This window comes from Canis aureus, chromosome 2 (genome assembly GCF_053574225.1).
Source record: "Canis aureus isolate CA01 chromosome 2, VMU_Caureus_v.1.0, whole genome shotgun sequence".
NCBI lineage: Eukaryota > Metazoa > Chordata > Mammalia > Carnivora > Canidae > Canis > Canis aureus.
Window position 1 is genome coordinate 20,282,041 of NC_135612.1, and position 24,961 is coordinate 20,307,001.

The 24,961-nt window shown below is 37.3% G+C and overlaps 1 protein-coding gene across 16 annotated transcripts in view; it reads left to right on the forward strand.

The window, feature by feature from the left end:
- Positions 1 to 22,659, forward strand: part of MEF2C (myocyte enhancer factor 2C) — a 169,149-nt gene extending 146,490 nt beyond the window's left edge. For 10 of the 16 annotated variants that reach the window (XM_077865157.1, XM_077865150.1, XM_077865175.1 and 7 more), the window contains 5 exons: positions 8,872 to 9,044; positions 10,584 to 10,607; positions 11,491 to 11,620; positions 12,222 to 12,357; positions 17,871 to 22,659. In XM_077865157.1, the coding sequence (XP_077721283.1) occupies positions 8,872 to 9,044; positions 10,584 to 10,607; positions 11,491 to 11,620; positions 12,222 to 12,357; positions 17,871 to 18,192 (785 nt within the window). In that variant the 3' untranslated portion in view covers positions 18,193 to 22,659. The remainder of the gene's footprint in view (positions 1 to 8,871; positions 9,045 to 10,583; positions 10,608 to 11,490; positions 11,621 to 12,221; positions 12,358 to 17,870) is intronic. The other 6 variants (XM_077865222.1, XM_077865249.1, XM_077865211.1 and 3 more) reach the window with 3 other exon arrangements.
- The last annotated feature ends 2,302 nt before the right edge of the window (positions 22,660 to 24,961 follow it).

Sequence of the window (24,961 nt, forward strand, 5' to 3'; positions counted from 1 at the left end):
CTCTCTAATTTGTACTGTCTCAATATTTTTGTTTATAAAAATGACTGAAAGAATGAACGATTGTGTCAATAATGAAGACACCCCCTCATTTTTAGCAAAGAGACAGCCCCAAAATCTCAAGAAGTGAACAATTAAGTGAGTCATAAATCTATCATTCATTGTTAAGTGGAGTTTTTTTTTAAGATAGCAAGGTTCAGTATCATTTTTATGATGCAATTAAAAACTATCCCTTCAGCAAATCAGTACTCAAAGTAGAATGATATTTTGAGTGCCTTTGTGCATTGAAAACATCAGGTTGTCAAATTCTTCCTTATTTGCAAATGGAGTTTTTATTCGGAGAAATACAAGGATGCATTCTAAATCTGAAACATCTGGCTTTTGTAATAAAGTAGTGGAAGCAGCTTGTGTTTTGGATTCAAATCAAAGCTGTCCCTTACTGACAAGTCACAGAAGCTCCTTGAACCTCAGTTTCCTTATCTGTCAAAAATTGGGATGATAATGCCTGACCCACATGGCTGTTAGGACAAACGAGGGACTGGTTTGCCAAAACAACCCTGCTTTGTGATCCAGACTCTCAATCTTTGGGAAAATAATTCAGTAATAAGTAACATTTCTTTACTTCTGCCTCACAGTCCAGAGCCTGTTGTGTGTGTTGAATGTTCAATGTTCAGTATCTAGTTGGCAGATAGACTGTTAATTTCACAAAAGATACTAAACAAAACATGTCCAAGAAATATCAAGGACAAATGCAGTAGATATGAAATCCGTGAAGGTCTGGTTTAGCATCAGGGTGGCATGGTCAAGCAGAAGAGGCAAACTCTTTTTAGAATGTCTACTGCCCTCTAACTGGTAGAGCCATGAATAGTTTTGGCTTTTGTATATTCTTGGAGTATTTTTCTAAGAATACACCACAAAAGACACTGAGGTTTCACAGGAGTTTCTTCATAGTCTAACATTATGCATTATTATATTATTTCCCTGAGAAACCCTCAGATAGAATGGAGACTTGATTTTGTGTTTAAGAATCTGTAATCAGGAGTCTTTACCAGGATAAGAATCAGAAAATCTGCTTTGCCCCTATTCCACACGAGGCATATTAAAATTTTCATCATTCCCAGATTTCTGACCTCCAGATGTTTTGTGGTTGCCTTTTGCCTTAGAGCCATCCCATGAAAAAGATCTCCTTTTCCCTCAAAAAAAAAAAAAAAATTGTGATTCACAATAGCTAAATAACATAGTTTCTAGCACTTTTAGCAGGGTTTCAGGCATTCAGGGCACAGTGAACATAACTCTGAATTCTAGAAGGTCGTACTTTTCCACTAAAAACTATTTTAAATGCGTTGCTTCCAGTAGAGTAGTGGGTTGTATGAGCAAGTTTACTGTATACAATTTTAAAGTAATTTTCTGTGAAAAGATGTATGTTTGAGAGACAAAACAATGTCCTGATACTGAAAACTAACTTACCCTAAAACCTTTAAAAACGCGGATATAAAATTAGTTGATGGTAGTGGGCCTTATTATGTATGTGATGACTCTAAGTATAACAAGACAATATGCTATAAATGTTTTCAGATTGTTCTAATGAAAGAAAGAAAAAAATAGGTTGGTAAAACCTTTTGCTGAAGTAAAAGCAGAAAATCAATCAATATATCAGAGGTTCAACTGAGTACTTTCCTGTGGCAGTTTGCCCCAAATTCCAGAAAATAAGATACTATTAACAGATTACTAAATAAAGTCAGTTTCATACACCAATATATTAGAAATTATTTTGCAGGTAACAACTAATAGCAGATACTGTAAAATACTGAGCATTTCACTGTCGTGTTAAGTGGTTCTGATGGAAGCTGGTCTCTTAAATTGACAATAGGTAGGTAAACATCTTTAACCTCCATTACAGGGGAGATTATTGACTAAAATATTACAAAATCTACCTTTAAGAGCATATTTAATCATCCACTCAAAATAGCACACTGAAAGTTAAACAGTTGCCCTGGCATTTAGTGTTGCTGAGCCCACTACTTCCTATTCGTAAATATTTATTTATCTAGGAGACCAGAAATACAGTTTAGAACACCACCATTCTGTGCCTCTTTGTATAATTTCAGCATTTTCTCAACCAGAAATGCCATTTATGATGGCCAAGCTGTGTTCCTGAAGCTCCCACATCACCTCTGGCTCAGGAAGTCCCTTTGGGTCACATATCCCTGGCCTCCCACTTCACTTGCTTTCTGCTTCCTTCACATTCCTATAATTTTAGAATGAGATATGACACAGAAGAGGTTTCAAAATCCCAGAGTGTGACCAATTCTCAGGGAGCAGGGGACTGCTATCCTTCAGAGCATGGACTCTAGGCACACTGCTGGGTTCAAATCACGACTCTACCAGCTTATAGCTGTTTGGCGTTGGGCAAGACGCCGGACCTCTCTGTTGTTAAGCTTTCTCATTATGTAACACAGGGATGCTATTCGTGCCTGACAAGGTTGTCATTGCAAAGAATAAAGATGTTTTACATCCATGTATAATAGCAAACAATTATATAACAGTTATTAGGTGCCTGGTACTGTTCTGGGTCCTCAGTGCATTGGCTTGATGTTGTTGATACTATTGATAAATAAGACTCCATAAGCGTTTGATATTGTTAATAGTATTGCATGGTCATGTTGGCGATGGCTGCCTCAGACAAGTATGTGAGAGTCTGATTCAGATTACTTTTATGATTCTCTCACGCTAATGAAATCATTTCTTAGGGCTAAAAAAACTAAGGCTCAGTATGGTTGGAGGAACTCTAATGAAGACCTCAGCACCAGAACCTGGAATCACCTACCTTCTCCTCCTTTGCCCTTGACTCCCGTCTGCCTTGTAGATCTTCCTGTGCCTGCTGTCTCATTCTTCACGTGATCTACGGCAGATGTGTCCTAACTAGCTTCTCTATAGCAGTCTAACTTCTAATCTGCCCCTTCCGTTGACACTTTTTTTATTTTATTTTATTTTTATTCCTTTTTTTTTAAAAGATTTTATTTATTTATCCATAAGAGACACAGAGACCGAGATACAGACAGAGGAAGAAGCAGACTCCTCACAGGGAGCCCCATGTGGTCCAGGACTCGATTCCCAGACCTGGGATCACACCTTGAGCCAAAGGCAGATGCTCAACCACTGAGCCACCCAGGCGTCCCTGACACTGTAGTCCTAAAGGACAGCTAAGGATGTCATTTGCCATTCACAAACTATAACTTTGCTCCTGCTTTATAGTACGAAGTGTAGCAGAAGTTTCAGTGTGAATTCTAGAATATAAAGCTAACATGATCTGAGAGATTTGTGTTAGTCAAGCCTATTTTTCCAGCTTCTGAAAACTGCATACTCTGAAACCACTGGTACTCCATTCTCATGGGAACACTCATCCTTCTCCAATACAGCCGTGACTCAGATCTTTCATGCATTCCCTCTCCCTGGGAAGTCTCTCTCTGGACCACCTAATAAAATCCTATTCATTCTTACTTACCACCCTTCCACCATGGGATATCTTGCAGCCCATCCTTTGGGGGGCATTTTATGTATGAGTAAATTATTTTTGAGGTTTATAGAGACAACCTATGGCAGTGAGCATAAGCACTCGTCAGTGTAGAAAAGATCCAGTGCCTCAGAGTTTTCCTGTTCATCAGGGAAAATTTCTACTTTATTTGATTCTACCGCTTGCAGTTAGCTAACTAAGGTAATGTGCTGTGAAATGATTAACAGGTGCAACAAGTGAAAAAGAAGCTTCAATTAACTCTCTATAAACAAATTTAGTAGTTGGGCACTTGCGTGATTTCCTGACTTTAATATTATATGGTTGATGAGCAGTTTGTCTCAATAGTGTACTTGGTCATCAGTGTGTAATCATTATCTAAAATAAGAAATGTTCTCAAGTAGCATATAGAGGAGAGACCCTTGATATTTGAAATTAGCAAGTTACGTGTTACATTTTCAGTTCTAGTCTCATACTCCCTCAGTAACTTAACTTTTAGCGCCATTCCTGAATAACTCCTAATTTTTCCAGCATAGTCTGTCTGTTTTACAAGCATCTGGAGCACTTAAAGAGCTAGCCCTCTGCGTGTATCACTGCCTCTAATTGCAGCAGGATGGAAGGGAATGTGTTCAAGGTGGGCAGAGTTGTCTGAACTCACATTTAAGAGTTGGGGTGCTAGCTGATTCTTAAAACAAATTTGAATTAAACAGGAGAGCAGACACTGCTAGAGCAAAGACTCCAGCATATCCAGAGGACTGTGAGCTTGGGTGTGGAAATTGGAAATCAGGTGAGATGGGGGTTGGGGGGTCAGACTCTGCGCAGTTCTGAGACTCCAGCAGGGCACTGACCCAACAGCGTTAAGTATGGTCTGAAAAAGTAACAGAATGGAAGCAACACTTCAGAAAGATTTTTAGAGAAAATCTTGAGACCGTACATGAGATTTATTATCACACGTGTGCACAAAATTTTGTATACAGCTTTAAGGAACTCACAACCTTTGTGAAGCCCATCTTTAGACCTGGTGAAGAACCCTTCAACTGGAGACCAGGAACCATGATAAAATGAAAGGAATTTTATCCTGAAAGCCTTACCTAGGATGGTAGCAGTGGAGATGGAGAGAGGCATTTCTGAAGAAAACAAGTTTTGGTATCTGATTGGAGAGGGAGCTGGAAGAGGAAGCTGGAAAAGTCAAAGATGACAATTTGGGAGACTGAAAAAAAGATTTTAATAATGAAAAAATTAGCCTTGGTTCAGAAAGGCTAGTATCTGTTTCGTGCTTTTATTAGTTTTGTATGCTTGTATTTATAATTGAAAGTCCTAGGGGAGAAAAGTGAAGAGATTCATGTCTAAACACCCAAGTAAGAGAAAGTTTTAGAACTTTGGGCTCAAAGAGAACTACATGCTTGCTCAATTGGGCTCTGTGGGACAAGGCAAAATGTCCTCCTCACAACATCTTAAGCCAGGAATATGTTCTTTGAATTTACAACTTCTTAAAATAGGAGTCAATAAAAAAAAAAAAAAAAAAAAAAAAAAAAAGCAGCAAGTGTTTTCAAGTTAACTAGAGAGAAAAAAAATTTTTTTCTCCTCACACCACATTTCAAGTTTTGTATATTTACACTAGTTTTAATATGAATGTTTAGAAACTTGTAACCAATCGAGGTCGATTCTGTTATCCTTCATAAAAATTATATTGTGAATGCTTAAATTGTTGTATTTTATGTGAAACAATATTTTTAATCAAATCAAACTATAAAACGAACTGACTCTAAAGTTGGTCTGTTCTTCATTTTCTCATAATCTATAATCAGGAAATCCATTCACTCATGCTTTATAATTTTTGTGCTTTTAAGTGGTCAGGGGAATGTGACATCTGCATACAGTCACATCTGAATTGATCATTGTCCAGACGGAGGGTAACTTTAAAACATAGCATAAAGCAAGGTTGGGTCTGTCTATTAGGAGGTTATTGAGAGGTAGTATTGCCCACCTCCCAGACCCCTGACTTTGAATGAGACCATTCTCTTTGGTGAATTTATCTTAAGGTAGGACAACAGCCTCAACGCAGGCCACAGCGTTCTGAGTGAGGAGGAGGCCCGCGGTTTCCAAGCCAGTTTAAATGCAGGCTCTTCTTAGCAGTAAACCACACGCATGTATTCATCATTGATTTTCAAATGATAGGTTTCTATATCGCTGGTTTAGGATCCACAGTCTTGCATTCCTGAATCTATATTATGCCAAAAGAATAACAACTTGGTGGCTGGAAACAGAAATGGTTATTATACGGCTCCAAAATGCTAGCTGGCACAATATGCTAAAAACAGCAGAAATTCACCGGTAAAAGGCAGAATTTATTTGTTCTTAAAAATAACTTTATGCTCTAAAAATGTGAATTTAAGAAGTGTCATCGTGGTACAAAATATTTTATATTCAATATGTAAACACCTTAAAATATGTGACTAATCTTCTAAAATGGCATAATTTCCAAATAACAGGAAATATTCCAAGAGAAAAATAGAATGCTTTTCAAATCCATTTTTTTTTTTTTTTTAGTTTTGAGGCATTTATTGGATGAAAAACTGTAATGCATGTTTACTGTTTTTTTTCCTGCTGCCCTAAATCATTGTTTAAAAATGTGGGCAGAGAGATGGAGGCTTTGTTGGAATTTCTCAGAGAGTTTACTGTAGAAAAAAAAAATTTTTTATTTAAAAAAAAAAAAGACCTTTTCTCAGAGCATCCGTGAAGCATTTCCATTTTCGCACACTGGCCCAGTGCTTGTCATATCACAGGACAACACATTTCACAAAGCGGTTTTACTTCCTTTTAGCAAAATAACTCCTCCATGCAAACCAGTATTGGCATCTACCAAGCCAGGGTTTTAGTTTCTTCTGATCTATTCAAGCTTCATTGCACTGCTTAACTGACTTTTTCCCCCCTTCTTTTGAAATTACCCACCTAATTTTCCATTTAATTGTTTATTTAAACCAGATCTCACGCAGGCTTAAGAGTTAAGTGACATATGTATTGAGTGTTTCAGACTGAACTTCGGCTGACAAAGTATAGTGCAAATTTTTTCTTGGTTTCCTCAGTCTTTTTTTATCCAGTAGAATATATTAATTAAAACTAGAGCCTTAACATATTCACAAGAATGATTCAGTTAAGACATATTAAACATGAACTCTATTTTATCAAACATTTTTGTAAGTAAGCACATTCTCTGTATCTGTCCTAGTGATACTAGGTAAATGTATTTGTTTCATGTGATAACTTTTGCCACCAAAACCTGTCCAGGTTAACTGGAAAAGAAAATTTTGGCTTTTGACATATTTAGCCAGCTGTAGAGAATTTAGCTACTTTCGGTGAAGTTTTCTTACAGAAGAGTAATTTATATTCAAATTCAACCAACATTTCCTAAGAAACTACTGTGTACTTGACACATGTTTTGGTGGGGAGGGGGAGTTCGTTTATTTTTATTTTTTGCCCCAGTAACTTGGAAAATTTTACGGATGACCCAATTGACAGATTTAATCTTGTAGTTATTTGTTATATATTCAGCCTGTTTATTCATGCATAAAATGAGACAGGTAAATGAATGGGATATGAAGAACAAATGTGCTTTATGTAGTTTGCCTCAAATGGATTCTAATTCAAAGGATGTTTCCATAAATATTTCCTGAAATATACCTGTGCTTTGCCTTCCCACACCCTCGCCTCTAGCTCAGGCCATCACAATAGTTTCCAGACTGCTTCATACTCCCAGACCTTCCAAATGACAGGATATCCCAATGCCAATATATCTCTCTGTCCACTTTTAGAGGCCTGTGTTCCACCCCTGCTCTGCAACCTTCACGGGTCTGCATTTCCACCTTTAAACCCGAGATGTGTCAGCCTGGAAGTCAAGATCTCCATGTCCTTCCAAGGTCTTCGACACTCCTCTCTCTTTTCATGAGTTCCCTTCTAATGAGCTTGCTCACAGTGTCTCTGACTCCATAAATTCCCACCTCCGTCCTTTCCCCGAGCCCAGTCAGAAGCCCAGCTTCTGTCTCTTCTCTTTTTTCAAGGCCCACATCAATTCCTGCCTCTTAGATGAATCTTTATTGGATAATCTCTTCCCTCCGGGGAACTGGGTAACTCTTAATCTGGATTACTCTGTGGGCACCTCTCCCTAGGCTGCCTTGTCCTGGTTGGCACATTTCACACATGCGTGATACTGGATTACCACAAAGAAATTGCGGGGCCTTGAGGACTGGGGCCACGTCCTTGCCTCCCCACAGGGTAGCGCACAGTATCATTCGTCCTGGGGTAATAGACACTTGGGCTTCGGGATAATGATGATGAGGACTGACCAACCGTAACACTGAGGTTTGACTGTCTCCTTTGGAGACCTTCAGAAAACACCTATCTAGTTTTCCAGCAAAGATTGTTGCACTGGGTGGTGGGTCTCTCTTCCTCTCCAAAGGCATTGGGAAAAGCCAGCAGAAGACGTTGTGCGTCAGCTAAGTTTGCATCACCTCCCCCCATAGCTCTTCTGTCACGGAGAAGTATATTTTGAATTATGAGAAATGGCATCCTTCAGCTATCCAGTTCTATTAGTAGAGGTTTGAACATCAGATGTCTATGAAAACCCTTGCAGTGTCCACATCAGATGACTGTCTCTGTGCCTTGATGAATCAGTACATCAGTGGAGGCATCATGCCTTCATTTCAGCTCTTAAGAAGGAATCCTGCCTTTTGAAACTCTGCGTGAGCAGGAAAGCAAGCCTTCAGGTCATGAGCTGAACTTGAGAGGAGGGCAAACCAGATGTAAGAAAACCATAAGGAGAAACCACTCCAAGAAAACGGGGACTCAACAGCCGACTGTGAAAGAGGATACGCCTCCTGCATGTCCTAGAAATTATAGTCTTACTGGTGCGCCCTTAAGGACACACAGACACACAAAATAAAACCCAAACCATTGAACCCAAAGAGTGAGTCACGCCAGCCAGACCTCTGCCAAGCTAGTCAGTTAAAGTGCAGGACCGACTCTGTGCTTTCCTTAGACCCTGAACACAGGTCTGACCTTCTTCATGAATTTTTTAATAGGAAAAAAATATATGTTGATTTCTGAGCAAGTTGGTATATATTAGCTCTCTTCTCATTAAACATTTTTAATCTTCAGAGAATATTTTAAAACTCACTGATTGGGTTACTCTTTACATAGAGGCTGTTGGTCATCCTACAGATTTTGTTGTATGTCTTACCTTGTTAAGCTTTTATTTTTAATCTTGTAGAGTACTTTAATCTAGAATCTTGTAGAGTACTTTTAATCTAGAATCGTACTTGAGTCTAGATTTCTTCCTGAATGCTTTCGTTGTTTCGTGTTAACAGGGAACGGATATGGCAATCCCCGAAACTCACCAGGTCTGCTGGTCTCACCTGGTAACTTGAACAAGAATATGCAAGCAAAATCTCCTCCCCCCATGAATTTAGGGATGAATAACCGTAAACCAGATCTCCGAGTTCTTATTCCACCAGGCAGCAAGAATACGATGCCATCAGTGGTAATGCGACACTACACTTTAAATAAATGTTGATAATGTTTTGTATATGTTTTGCTATTTTTGTATTTTTCTAACATTCTGAATTATTTAGGTGCTCCCAGAAAATTAACATATCCATGCTATTGCTGGAGCCCACTTTGTATTTAGCCATTATTTCTGGTAACTGGTTCACATTTCCCTTTTCCATGTTAAAAAAGAAAAAAATCCAATAAACTCCACTATAAAACTCCTGTTTGGGGGCAAAAAATTAAATAAATAAATAAATAAATAAGCATTTCTTTTTAAGGCCTCCAATTTATAATTAGAAAGAATCATTACTTATTACTATGCTTATGGCACAAAGAGTTTGACACAAAGAGTTTGACCAATGGTAGAATCAAACTCACAGAATAGGGAATTTTATAACATAATATTGAACTAGTTATGTCCTCAAGGTGCTGACAACCAAAGATCTTTTCCATAATTTCTAAATGAGCATTCTCCTATGAATTGGCCATTCTTTTCTTGAGTATATTGCAGTGATAATGTTTAATATAGCATATGCCTGTGCACTGCCTCAATTCATCTTCCCATATATGTGCTTCATACAAATAACTACCTCTCCAAAGCAAATTGTTTTAAAATTCTAGGCATTCTGAGAACAAAGGTTATATTTTACATCAAGAAGTGGGCACTGTAAGAAAAACTAAATAAAAAATAAATAAGAAATATAAATAATATCCCTGGACTCTATCATTTTTCTTTCTCCTATGTCTGCAGGGCTAAGACAAAGATAATAATTGTGGGACCAAATTCAACAACAAAGAGACTTACATCAGTGTTCTCCAAATTAGCTTTGCTTAAGAGTGAGAACATTTAAAACCAAGATTCAGTAGACAAATTTAGATCATTCTGCAAACACATTTCTTTTTTTTCTTTCTGTGCTCTGTGGCAAGCTTCAGGGTAAAACAGTCCTGCAAACTGATTAGTTTATTATGGCACAGTGCAGATTAATTTTGAATATCAACGAAAAAAAAATCACATAATATGCAACGTTCCCTTCGGAAAAGACTGGGTCTAATAAATAAAACCTCCCACAGGGCCATAGCCAAGCAGTGTGGGCCATGCATGTCAGGCTGTCTCTATCAGCAGATTTATTCCAAGTTCCTTAAAACTGATGCTCTCCCAGGGATGCCGTGAGTGGTCAGCACAGCCTCTCACCAGCAGCCAGGTGTAGTTCCCCCCTCCTCCGGCAAGTGGGGTTTCAGAGTACAGCCTTTTTTTTTTTTTCTTTTTTTCAAAACATGGTGCTGAAATAACGAAGGTGGAGACACTGACCTGTGCAGAAAACTGGGTAGATTGTCTTCACATTTGAGACAAACAGCTCATTAAGAGAAACAAAGAATGTCTTTGTAAGGAGTTATCTGTAGAGTCTGGGTTTTAAAATTGTTTAAACTGTTGTGTCTATCAGAAAATGCTTTGCCTTTTGTTGAAAAGATTTTGCCCAATTATAAATATTTACAGACACTAATTAATAAAACTCCTTCCCCATGCTCTCAGTCTGAGGATGTCGACCTGCTTTTGGTAAGTAGTAAGAGTACTTCCCTTAAATGGCACATGTAAGGAGAAACCCAAGATGACTTTTAGGTGGAGTGGCTTTAGTAAACCGGGAAGATTTCAGAAGTTGCCATAGTATGTCAACATTAACCATATTTAAATGCCATTAATTTCAGGTATCACACACAGGTGAAAAGAATGTCAGGTTATTTATTTTTCTGTCTCAGCCTTTGTAAGTGAAGACCATGTTTTCAATTTTATTTTAGGATTTATAGTAAAATTCTAACAAAATAATTTCCTTAATTGTATAAACCACGAAGATGCTTATTTTTCTAAGAATTAACGTCTCATGATCTTTAAATGTATGTGAATCTTTAATCTTCTTGCTGTAAGGAGTTAAATATACATGTTAGCTGCTTTGCCATCTCCTTCGGAGGGAAGTTTAGATGAATCTGAAAAAAGTGGTCAGAGCACCACCTGCTGGTCAGAGTGTGGCATGAACTTCTGCCCATCTGCTCTGCTGTGTATAGAACTGAGCATAAAAACCACCGTGGTTGATTTTAATTTTTTTTAATTTGCATTTGAATAAAAACTGAAACAATGGAGTACAGTATACATATTTCATCAGTTTTCAACATAGTCTGTTTTTTACCCATAATAAAGCTTATGGTACTTGTTACTAGTTCAGTTGCCTAGGAGATACTGATGTAATGGGTTACTATGGCAACAACTGGTCTCTTGAAGGATTGTAAATGATAGGGTTGGCAGAGTTCATAGAGACACATGTTAAATGATTAATTTCATGAGATTTGTACCAACTTATCTCTTTATATGCAAAACTAGTACTGAAATCTAACATTTTTAACTTAAAAAAATTGTATCAATAATGTCTCTTTATTTACTTTAAAAGAATCAAAGGATAAATAACTCCCAGTCTGCTCAGTCATTGGCTACCCCAGTGGTTTCCGTAGCAACTCCTACTTTACCAGGACAAGGGATGGGAGGATATCCATCAGCCATTTCAACAACATATGGTACCGGTGAGTAGCTTTGCCATGTTCAGATAGTACATTAAATACTTTTTATTAAAAAGCAAGATTTAAAAAAAGATAGTACCTTTTAGTCTATTAGGAAGCTTTAGTTAGTACCTGTGGTGTCCAGAGACCATACCATTACCTATTTGTTTCTAAGACAAAGTGAATATCCATATTTTTCTTTCTTAAGAGACTGAAAGTTTTATTAACCCAACCTGAATTCAATGTAAGAGACCAGATTCAAGGAAAATGAGCCACTATTTCTTTGATGTAGCAGAAAGCTCACTTTCTCAGGATTGTTTAAAAAACATTTCTAGATCATCAAATACATATATACTGTAGTGCCAGATTGTAGTTCTAATAAACCAATTTTGCAAGCTGTAATACTTCAAAGCTTTCATGGAATACTTATTTTGGGTATATGATATATCTCTTTTAAATTAAAATTGCTCCTGATGCTTTATCAGCCCTTCTGCCCCCAAAGTAAGAAAATTTACAGTAATCATTAAATAATACTAATAGAATATTTTTAAACTGGAAATGCTTATTTGCCGTTCGATAATTTTCAAATTAAGCATTTTCCTTCATTTTTTATTTATTGTTCTAGAGTACTCTCTGAGTAGTGCAGACCTGTCATCTCTGTCTGGGTTTAACACCGCCAGCGCTCTTCATCTTGGGTCAGTAACTGGCTGGCAACAGCAACACCTACATAACATGCCGCCATCCGCCCTCAGTCAACTGGGGTAAGCAATATTATTTCTTTTATAAAACACTTTGAGAATGTGTTCTTGAATGACAAAAGCAGTCTCTAAATACTGTGCTCTGGTGTCCCATTAAAGGATGTAAAATTCTACTTAATCAAAATGTGAAATTATCAGATCAGTATATTTTCAAGTAGGTTAAATATTACTTTTCTTATATTTTAAGAGGAACGGAGCTCTGTGATAATGAGATAAATTATTTCCCTATCGTTTTAAGCTATATTGGTTTCCACTTCAATCAGTGAAAAAAATTTCATAGTTAACTTTTCATATAGCTCATGTGGGACATAAGAAGACACTTATAAGTTCTTTAAATTTTTGAGATATTTGTGAATCCTTATCACTCAGCATTCACCACATAATGGATGCTAATCTTAGTATTTGTAGGATCTACTATTCTATTGATTTCATGTTTATAAAATACTCCTCATAAGGTTATATGTTTATAGATATCATACAAATATAAGTATATGTGTATAGATGCATACATATACTAATTATCTAAATTTGGGTATAAAAATAATTTCTGTTGTTTTCTGAAATCAGAATATGTGTATTTCTGCCCCCTTGTGGTAATTTTGAGAAATGTCTTTATTGGAAAAAAATGACTCCTGTCGTTTATCTATGGAAATGTTCAAACCTTTAAAAAGCCCCAAATTCGTAATTCACGCTACTTGTAAAACAGAGAGTTTTTTTAAGTTTAAAATGTGAATCAAAGATCAGACTTTAAGTTTAGTAACTTACTAACCAATTAATCTTCAGAAGAAAATATTAGGGAGGTATAAAATATTGAAACATGAGAGTTTATATTTTAGAAACATTCTATATATCTGCCTCACTTTTACTTTTCTTCTGAGCCATTTGGCTAAAATAGTTAGCTAGCTCTAGACTTCTGTTTCTAAAGACATAATGAGAATAAAACACTGATTAGAATAAAGATCACTGATTGACATCACAACTTCATCTCTTACCCTCCGTGCCCTCCTAGCTTTCTTGTTGAATTGATTTCACCTAGGTTAGTGCTCCAGTAATGCAGTCTTCTCCCATTCACTGTTTGCTTATGTGTATCCTGCTCACTAATCCTTATTGTTGAAAACCTGACCTGTCATGTAAGCAATAAAATAAATTCACACGACACTGTTGCTGTGCTTTCTTAAAAGATTAACTTTGAAAATCTATTAAATATTAATCAGCAACAGAGTTTCTCTTTTTAGGAGATTTAAATTTTCTCAGAATTGTTAACTATGCAAGTAGACACTTACTGCAATAACTGTTTAAGCTAATTATCACTAACTGCACGATACCATCCAGGCCATCTTAAAACACACACATGCGGCATTGCACTGCCGTGGCAAAGCAGTGAATCCACTGTACTTGCTTCTTGGCAAAAGTATAAGCAGCTGTTCACTTCTCATTTTTCACAAAATTCATCCATTAGAGGACTAAATTTCCTTAGAAATTATCAATGTCAAAAAAAAAAGAAATTATCAATGTCAAAAGCTGTATTATTTTCTCTGAATATGGCTTTCTTTGTGTTTAGTAACACTTGATAATTTGCATTATATATATAAAACACATTTATTTATGTATTTTAACTATACTATAATCTTAAAAGTCCCCTAAATTGCATGGGAAGGATCCAATTCTCTGCTGCCCTTAATAAAGGCTTCAGTCAATGAGAAAGGAGAGAACTGGCCTAGAGAGAAACCAAATTACGTCAGCCAAGGATGAAGCATTTTGTGTAGTTCCGGTTTCTTTCAGCAACGGTTCTCATGGTGCATAATTTGACTCAGATTTAAGTCTAGGAGTTTTTATTGCACTTAATCACTTCCCTTATCCCTCAAATAGATAGGATACCCCTTCCAGTCCTTCTAATTTGGGCCAGCCTTCCTTCCTTCCTTTCCTTTCTTCCTTCCTCTCTTTCTCATTCTCTCTCTCTCTCTCTCTCTGTTTCACACACACACACACACACACACACACACACACACACACACGGGTAGCTTTTTCAAAAGGAGTTTCCTTGAGAGGGAGTAGCCCATGTTCACATAATTGTTAAACTATCTTTTTAAATCCCAAGTTGTAATATCTATGTAAAATAAAATATGTGAGGTGCCTTAATTCCTTACAGTGTGAATTAATTTTAAAAATCAGTATTTTTTTAGGCTATAGTATCCTCATGTTCTTGTGTGGTGGGCTCACATTCCTTTGGACAGATACAGTGTTCAAAGTAGAGCAGAATATATTTCAGCTCCTCCAAAGTGAATATTCCCAGCAGCCCAAGATGGTCACCACAGTTCTTTTCTAAAATTAAGAGTGTAAAAGAGCTCTTCATGTTTTTTTGATGGAAATACCTTTAACTCTTTGAAGCTTTACTTTTAACTCTATCTAGTATCTGATTTTATCTAACCAAGTCAGATAAATGACATACTTTGATTTGATGTAGGAAGCAGAGTTGACTGGCAGAAGGAACTTGCCATCAAGGGTTAATGACAGTCATTTGAATATGAATATTTGAGAAGATGCCCCTGAAATTTCTAAGTGTTTTTTTTTTTTTTCTCATATCACCTTAAGAAAAGGGCAGCCTGTTTTCTGGAAGCATTTCTATACACCATCTTTGTTGATGTGGGTGTTTAAAGACAACTTTTAAAAGGTTAAGTTAAATATAGTTTGATAGTCTAATTTCTGGGCGGAGGCAGTAAGAAATTTGAATAAAACTATCCAGTCATGTTTCATTTCTGAACAATTATGGGGAAGGGTAGGTGTTTTCCCAGTTGGAAGACATCTGTAGTAGATGAAAACCTGCAGCAGGATTTGATATGGGCAACTTGCATCTCTGGCTTCTGTCTCCCCACCCACCTCTTTCTCACCCACACACATGGAGTATTTCACAATTACATGTCTATAAAAATTTTGTTCTCAAGAACAAGCAGACCAACATGCTTGTATCTGAATCTAGCATGTATACAGCTAAGTGATTTTTAATGCTTCTTCTTTTCAAGATAATAGTTTGATAACAGAGACTAGCCAATTACATTTCATTCTATTTGGAATCCTATACCACAGTATAATGAAGCTGAATCTCATTCATCACGTACATTTCATTACTGTGGATTTAGTGTCCCCAGAACTACTCAAAATGCTTCATTTATGCTTTCAGTGTCAAATGAAATGCCACCAAAAAGAAAACTTAGGATCTAGCCTATTTGTTTATAGGAAGAGATAAGCAATAAGTGTTATATCTCTTATGGGGAAAAGATGCAGCAACACCTATACAAGCCAGTTCACAATGGGAGATACAGTAAATGAGTAGATGATGCAGCTTCTAAAAGCTGTATGAAACAAACAGCATCTTGATTATACTATTTTTTCTTTGATTTATCCAGATTAACTTCTTATACTAGTCCAGCTCACCAAATTTTTTTCTAATTGTCCATGTTCTCCCTGCCTGCGAAGAAGCAATCTAAATGTCAAAGGGCAGCCAAAAGTATTTGTAGATATGCCACTTTGTTTTCAGACTCCTAATTGACGTTCATTATTAAAAAGTGTGTGATTCGTGGTAGAAGCATTTAATTAAATTTTAGTGAAATAGTCTTTCTTATCGAGAGCCAGGAAAATTCTTTCTTCCAGAAATCAAAAGATGATTTCCTCTGACATCAAAACGAATCATTAAGTAACTTTGAACCAAGATAAAATAGTCCCACCACTATGGGTCCATTTGAAATACAGGGGTTTCCCCTCACTCTGTCTTAATATCTTCTTGATTTGAAGATTATTTAATTAAACTTGTAAAAAATTACTAATATAGACTGTAAAATAAAAACCACAAACAAATGATGACGAGTATAAGCAGGTGATTGACAATCATAGGCACTCAATGTGGTAACTTGATATAAATGTTAAGACTGTTTTGATTTTATAACATAAAAGCCAGAGAAAGAAAGGCTTAATAGGGAGTCCAGTAATTCTCCTTTAGGTCATTCTAGACATTAGCTCATCTATTAATAAGAGAAGGAAAGTAATTCTTTGCCAGTAGGTGGTGCTTTTGTATAAAACATCACTCAAAGATAAACTCCTTTTGACTAATTTTATATCTCTATACATCTTGAGCCTGAAGCGCATCTCCCAAAAAGCCAGCCCCAAGTAAATTCCACTTTTTCCTCTGAAATATATACCCATTCTCTCACTGCTCATAATGACTTTTTGTCATCTAATTCTCTCCACTTGGAAGTTAACATAATCACATCCATGAATAGACAGGCTCACTTTCCTTTGTTTGGAACGGGGGTATTTGTATGGATTATTCTTCACTGTGACTCCTCACTAGAAGAGAGATCTGTACGTTCTTGACAATATGGGCAGGTAATGCTGACTCTAGCCACCAATGTCAGTGCGATCAGAATCCAAGAGCAGTAAGAGCATCTTAAAATTGATGTCGGCAGTGTTCTTCTGGTTTATCCTGATCAAAGTCATTGCGGTTGCTAATCTACACTTAAGGGCTTAATGCTTTTCCCTCCAGAGCTTCAAGTACCTAAATTCTTCCACATTTTGGAAGAAGGGAAAGTTACACTCTCCTGGAATAAATGAGGATTAAGGCTTATAAACACAATAAAATCACACCAGATCCTTCTTTACAACAGCCTTAGACAATCCAGGTTCCTCAACTCTTGCCAATTATAACTCTAAGATGAGTGATACCCTACTAAGTACCCCAGCAGGGAGAGCCTCGCAGTAATGAAGTTGAGGTATTTGTGGGAAAGAGTCGCTACTTGCATCCCACGTAGCTGCAAAAGGATGAAGGCAGCCTATTGACCAGTCTTAGTGGCGTAGGAAGTCAAAGTGTTTTTAAGCCAACGCTAAACTGTCCTGCAGATAATTTTCACCCTGCTTCCCATCGTATCCCCCTCCAAGCTCTTCACCAGATACAGTTCAATGTAGCATTTCATGGATTCATTCATTTGAAATTTGAACTGTCTACACTTTCTCTGAAGATCATACAACTTCACGTGTATGTGCTTATTACATGGAGAGAAGCATTTGTATCCATAACAGGCTTTTTCCAATCATTTCCACACACGGGCATTAGGAAATCAAAGGGGTCTCACTCAAAAGCTCAAAGTTGTATCTTAAATCTTAGGTTATAGTTTGGAACTAGTCTAGGGAGAAATCCCATGGACACAGAAAATGCTTTTTCCAGCATGTGGTGTTAAGCCTTTCTGAGCCAGTAACCTGGATGTGTAGGGAGCCTGTCAGAGACTAGAGGTCTGATTCACGAGGCCTGGCCCTGGGAAATCCTGGGAAATCCTGTAATTACTCCCAGGCGTTGGCAGTGGCCCTGAGAAGGCGCTGCCCCCCGAGGGCTTCCAAGCACTGCTCTCCTCCCTCTGGGCATGCTCCGGTGTCTATGCGAGTCTTGAAGCTGATGTTTGATGTAATTGTGAGTTCCTGGGGGCTCCAGGCCTCCTCCATCTGTAACTGGGTTTCCTTTCCTCCTACAGAGCTTGCACTAGCACTCATTTATCTCAGAGTTCAAATCTCTCCCTGCCTTCTACTCAAAGCCTCAACATCAAGTCAGAACCTGTTTCTCCTCCTAGAGACCGTACCACCACCCCTTCGAGATACCCACAACACACGCGCCACGAGGCGGGGAGGTCTCCTGTTGACAGCTTGAGCAGCTGTAGCAGTTCCTACGACGGGAGCGACCGAGAGGATCACCGGAATGAATTCCACTCCCCCATTGGACTCACCAGACCTTCGCCGGACGAAAGGGAAAGTCCCTCAGTCAAGCGCATGCGACTCTCTGAAGGATGGGCAACATGATCAGATTATTACTTAATAGTTTTTTTTTTTTCTTGCAGTGTGTGTGTGTGCTATACCTTAATGGGGAAGGGGGGTCGATATGCATTATATGTGCTGTGTGTGGAAAAAAAAAAAGTCAGGTACTCTGTTTTGTAAAAGTACTTTTAAATTGCCTCAGTGATACAGTATAAAGATAAACAGAAATGCTGAGATAAGCTTAGCACTTGAGTTGTACAACAGAACACTTGTACAAAATAGATTTTAAGGCTAACTTCTTTTCACTGTTGTGCTCCTTTGCAAAATGTATGTTACAATAGATAGTGTCATGTTGCAGGTTCAACGTTATTTACATGTAAATAGACAAAAGGAAACATTTGCCAAAAGCGGCAGATCTTTACTGAAAGAGAGAGCAGCTGTTATGCAACATATAGAAAAATGTATAGATGTTTTGGACAGACCCGGCAAAGGGTGGCCATTGGTAAATGTTAGGAACACACCAGGTCACCTAACATCCCGAGAACGCGCTCACAAACCTGCACGCATATCATTGGCGTATGGCACTCATTAAAAAGGATCAACGACCATTAAAAGAGGACCATACCTATTTAAAAAAAAAAAAAATGTGGAGTTTGAGGGCTAACGTATTTAATTAAATAAATAAATAAATCTGGGTCTGCATCTCTTATTAAATAAAAATATAAAAATATGTACATTACATTTTGCTTATTTTCATATAAAAGGTAAGACAGAGTTTGCAAAGCATTTGTGGCTTTTTGTAGTTTACTTAAGCCAAAATGTGTTTTTTTCCCCCTTGATAGCTTCGCTAATATTTTAAACAGTCCTGTAAAAAACCAAAAAGGACTTTTTGTATAGAAAGCACTACCCTAAGCCATGAGGAACTCCATGCTTTGCTAACCAAGATAACTGTTTTCTCTTTGTAGAAGTTTTGTTTTTGAAATGTGTATTTCTAATTATATAAAATATTAAGAATCTTTTAAAAAATCTGTGAAATTAACATGCTTGTGTATAGCTTTCTAATATATATAATATTATGGTAATAGCAGAAGTTTTGTTATCTTAATAGCGGGAGGGGGGTATATTTGTGCAGTTGCACATTTGAGTAACTATTTTCTTTCTGTTTTCTTTTACTCTGCATACATTTTATAAGTTCAAGGTCAGCTGTCAAAAGGATAACCTGTGGGATTAGAACATATCACATTGCAACACCCTAAATTGTTTTTAATACATTAGCAATCTATTGGGTCAACTGACATCCATTGTATATACTAATGAGTTTCTTTCATGCTATTTTGTTTTTGTTTTTGTTTTTGTTTTTGCATTATTATCAAATGCAGGGCCCCTTTCTGATCTCACCATTTCACCATGCATCTTGGAATTCAGTAAGTGCATACCCTAACTTGCCCGTATCCTAAATTATCTGGTTGGTTTTCAGCCTAGAATCTGAGACACTTTTTAGAAACATGCCCAGAATAGAAAAGCTGTGTTGGGGCACATGTCCTGCAAATATGGCCCTAGAAACAAGTGATATGGCGTTTACTCGACGCATAAGTTATAAATTCCCACAGAAGAAAAATGTGAAAGACTGGGTGCTAGACAAGAAGGAAGCAGGTAAAGGGATAGTTGCTTCGTCATCCATTTTTAGTTATTTTAACTGACCCTCAACAATCTTGTCAGCAATATAGGGCTGTTGAACAATCCCGGTGTGTCAGGACCCCCAATTGTCACTTCTGCATAAAGCATGTATGTCATCTATTTTTTTTCTTCAATAAAGAGATTTAATAGCCATTTCAAGAAATCCCATTAAAGAACCTCTCTATGTCCCTTTTTTTAAATTTTTCAAGAAATAACGATGACTCTTGTCTAATATTCGTCTATAAGGGATTAATTTTCAGACCCTTTAAAAAGTGAGTGCCATAAAAAAAAAAGTTGATATATATTGTTTAAAAGAGATTTCAATCTAGGAGTGATTTTCCTTCTCTTGGAATGTGAAGATCTGTCGATTCATCTCCACTCATGTGCATTGACATACACAGCAACGAAGATCCAGACAGTAAGATCGACACTGCTATCGCACGTGTAGGACATTTCTTATCCATTCTTTTCTTTCACTTGCATAGTTGCTATGTGTTTCTCACCATAAAAGGCTGCCGCTGGGTGGCAAAAGCCAAGAGACCTTACTAACCAGGCTGTATTTTTCTTAACTTGATCTGAAATCCACAATTAGACCACATCACACCTTTGGTTGTATCCATAGAGGATACTAGCCTGCCTTGTATTAACGTTTTGTATACTAAAAACAAAAGAAAAAATGTCTATCAACCTTTCCATATATCCCACTACTTGAGGTATCCATGGAACATGAAAGAAAAACATTTATGCAGAGGAAAAACAGAGGATCATCCCTGAAAACACACACACACACACACACACATGCGCGCGCACATACATATTCACACGTGGGGGGAAATCTAAGAAAGTCATTTTCCTCACCATAGACTTGATCCCATCCTTACAACCATCCTTATAACTTGATGTGTATAAAATATGCAAACATGTCACAAATGTTCTTTGTCATTTCAAAACACTTTATCAATATCAGCAGAAATTTACCAGTGGGTGGGAAAGGGTCATTATGTGAAAATATGAAAAAATAGCCATACTAATTTTTTTACCTGCAATTTGCCTCAGCAACAAAGGAAAAGTGAATTTATAATGCTGAAGATAAAGTAAGCTAAAGTACCAGCAGAAGCCTTGGCTATTTATAGCAGTTCTGACAATAGTTTTATAAGAACATGAAAAAGAACAGAATCACTTGAAAATGGATGCCAGTCATCTCTTGTTCCCGCTACTGAATTCATATAAAGTGGTAGCAAGATAGCGAAGGGATAATCTGAGAATTTTTTTAAGATGATTTAATGAGAAAAAGCACAATTTTGATTGTGATGAGTCACTTTCTGTAAACAATCACTGTCTATCTTTACCCTTCTACCTTATCTGTAATTTACCATTTATTGTATTTGCAAAGCTAGTATGGTTTTGGGTTTTTATCACGGTAAATCCTTTGTATTCAGGAGTTTAGGGCAGAGCCCTGAGGGAGTCTTATTTTACATAACCCATCCTAGAGTAACATTTTAGGCAACATTCTTCATTGCAAGTAAAAGAACCATAAGTAGCGTTTTACACAGCTACAGATATTGTTATAGCTAATCCTATTTTCAAAGATTTTTGGTAATATTAAGCTTAAATACTGGTAACACTGATGCAATATAGGGAAGCTGCACAACCTGTATATTGTATGCATTGGTGAGTGGAAGGCTGTTCATTTCAACCTTTTTTAAAATTGTGTTTTTTAGTAAAATGGCTTATTTTTTTCCCAAAGGTGGAATTTAGCATTTTGTAATGATGAATATGAAAATACCTATCATCCTCAGATCAATTTAAGGTTGACTAAAGTGAGAAAAAAAAAAAAGAATTCCAATACACTCTTTAAAAGAATGTCTGCCCTCTCACACTATTATGTATTTGTTTTTCTTACATACCCATCTTTCAATTTAGAGCTAGCGGGGTTTGTTTTTTTGTTTTTGTTTTTGTTTTTGTTTTTTGCCCCCTTTATGCTTTTGTTTATTTTTTCAGAGGGTAAATGCTTTGTATTTTCTTTCTTTAAAAAAAATTTTTTTTAAAGAAGCAGCCACTTGAACCCTCAATAAAGGCTGTTGCCTAAGCATGGCATACTTCATCTGTTCCCATTTGTGCCATCTGCTGTGATGTCGTCACTTATATGGCGTTAATTTCCTGCCACTACAGATCTTTTGAAGATTGATGGAATACTGGTGTCTGTTAGAATGCTTCAGACTACAGATGTAATTAAAGGCTTTTCTTAATATGTTTTAACCAAAGATGTGGAGCAATCCAAGCCACATATCTTCTACATTCAATTTGTCCATTTTGGTTATTTTTCATAATCGGGTATTGCATTTTGCCTTCCCTATTCATACCTCAAATTGATTCATACCTCAGTTTAATTCAGAGAGGTCAGCTAAGTGATGGATTCTGTTGTGGTTTGAATGCAGTACCAGTGTTCTCTTGGAGCAAAGTAAACCTGGGTCACTGTAGGCATAGGACTTGGATTGCTTCAGATGGTTTGCTGTATCATTTTTCTTCTTTTTCTTTTTCTGGGGACTTGTTTCCATTACATGACAGTAATTAAAATAGCTTGTAAATGAGGGCATACAAGCATTTGCAACAAATATTCAAATAGAGGCTCACAGCGGCATAAGCTGGACTTTGTCGCCACTAGATGACAAGATGTTATAACTAAGTTAAACCACATCTGTGTATCTCAAGGGACTTAATTCAGCTGTCTGTAGTGAATAAAAGTGGGGAATTTTCAAAAGTTTCTCCTGCTGGAAATAAGGTATAATTTGTATTTTGCAGACAATTCAGTAAAGTTACTGGCTTTCTTAGTGATGCAGTGTCTGTGGTGCATTTTTTTTATTAATCTTTTGCTGTTTAAATTTATTCCACTTACTCGTGTTTGTGAAAAGCAGCTTCTCCCACAAATGCAAGTGAGCATTCTGAGTTTCCAGCTCAAAATACTTAGAAAAGGGGGAAAATTTGTGTTTTGGAGGGAAAGGTGTAAATTGGATCACTTTTCTTGGGGTGATATATGGACTCAGCCAGTGTAAGCAATTCAACGTTCTTATCAAGTGGTTCAACTTGTTTGTTTTTTTTTTTAATTTAAATTCAGTTAGCCAACATATACTACATCATTGATTTCAGATGTAGTGTTCAACAATTCCTTACTGGCGTATAACACCCTCAATTTTTTTATCAAAATAGTTCCACAAAGATCTTGGATAACTTGCTTAAACACAGAGATTTTTCCAAAAGTCATTCTGAAAAACACTACCATACAGTAAAGTAAATTATTTATAAACTAAGATGTGTAGAAAGTATTTCTCCAGATTTATTTTTTTTCTTCATCAAAAATAGTTTCTTTAGGGGCGCCTGGGTGGCTCAGGTGGTTAAGCATCTGCCTTCGGCTCAGGTCATAATCCCAGGGTCCTGGGATCGAGCCCCGCATCAGCTCCCTGCTCAGAGGAGAGTCTGCTTCTCCCTCTCCCTCTGCCCATCCCCCACCAGCTTGTTCATGCTTGCTCTGTCACTCTCTCAAATAAATAAATAAAATCTTTAAAAAAAATAGTTTATTTAAGCAAAACAAAAGAACCATAGGCATTTATCTAAATTCTTGAAAAAAAAAAAGTAAACTCATAATTTTTTGAAACTTAATATACACATTACCAAAATTCAATGATAATTTCCAAAGGGAATGTCCTTAGAAAGACAACAAAAAGACTAATTTAGGAACTGAAAGGGAAAACAAGAAGGCACTGGCCAGCCACCTGAAGAATTTGGGCTAGTGGGCTAGGTGGTTCCTGCTCTGATGGAAAAAAGAATGCAGCCTGGAGAAGCATTGCATGTGGCTTCGAGATAGCCGTGCTCTTATCTCTGTTCTTTTTATTCATTGTCAGTAAACATTTATTAACCATTTATTATGTGTAATTCATGTGGTGACTCCTAGGATGAATGAAGATGTAGCCTTTGCTCTTAAGAAAAAAAGTTATCAGCTATTATAAACTAATAGATTAAAAGACTCATAGGGAGTGGAAACTGTTCTCAGAGACTTCTGCAAAGTGCTAAGAAGGAACCACTTGAGAGATGTGCAGAGCGGAGCAGAGCACGGACACTTCCTAATCTGCCCAGCAGAGGCAGCCTTAGACTTGTCTTTGGAGGGTGAGTAGGCTGGAGAAAAGCCCAGATGGGTGAGGGCAGGACTAATTAGTGGGCATGTGACCTCTGCAGTCACACATGGCCCCACACTTAGTTTCATGCTCTACTGTCACCATCTTGATAATTTCATCTTTGAGTCTGATCTGTAAGTGAAGTCCGATTATGTGAGGAGATACACAGAAAAAAGTGGAAAGCTTTTTAGTAAACTTCAAGGCATCTTTTCCCTGCTTTTTTTGAAAAGGGGACATTTCCATTTCACACTGAGCCCCACAATCTATGACTAGTCCTAGATGAGGGCATTCTATAGGAATAGAATTCTATAGGAGGAACTAATAGTTATAAAGGCACAAAGTTGGGAAAACAAGAGAAAAATTTACAGGAATGGTGGCCCATCCTGTTTGGATAAAGCATGGCCATGTGTAGGTGTCAGAGAAGGTCATCAAGAGGACGTGACAGCCGACCTGCAAGCTGGACCCAGACAATCAGAGCATCCTCACTCCCGTCCTTGTCCATAGAAGGTACACTCCCCACCACCATTCCCATAGTGGAGCCACTTCCAAGGACACAGCCTTGAGAAAGCAACGTGTTGTTGAGTCCAGCTGGACGGTAGGCCTGACTGAATACCTAGTTAATTAAAACCACTATATAAACTTAAGATCCTGGCAGGGTGGTGTGGAGATTTACTAGTCTTACCCCATCAAGGACCAGCTTCATAGATAAGTCCCCTTGCTTAGTACCCCTGCCACCTGCAGATCTGGAGTGCTCTGCCCCTTTGTTCTCTCCTTGCTCTGCACGTACAGGAGCCAGTTTTAGATTTCACCCAGGATGCTCCCAAGTTTTTGAACAAACAGCAGAGGAGCAGTAAGAGACAAGACTGGAAGAGTTGTCCGAGATCTGATTATGTAATTGCAAGTTAAGAAGTCTGGGGTTTAAGCAATTAAATGAAAGATTTAGAAGAGATGGAACTGTCAAAATTCAG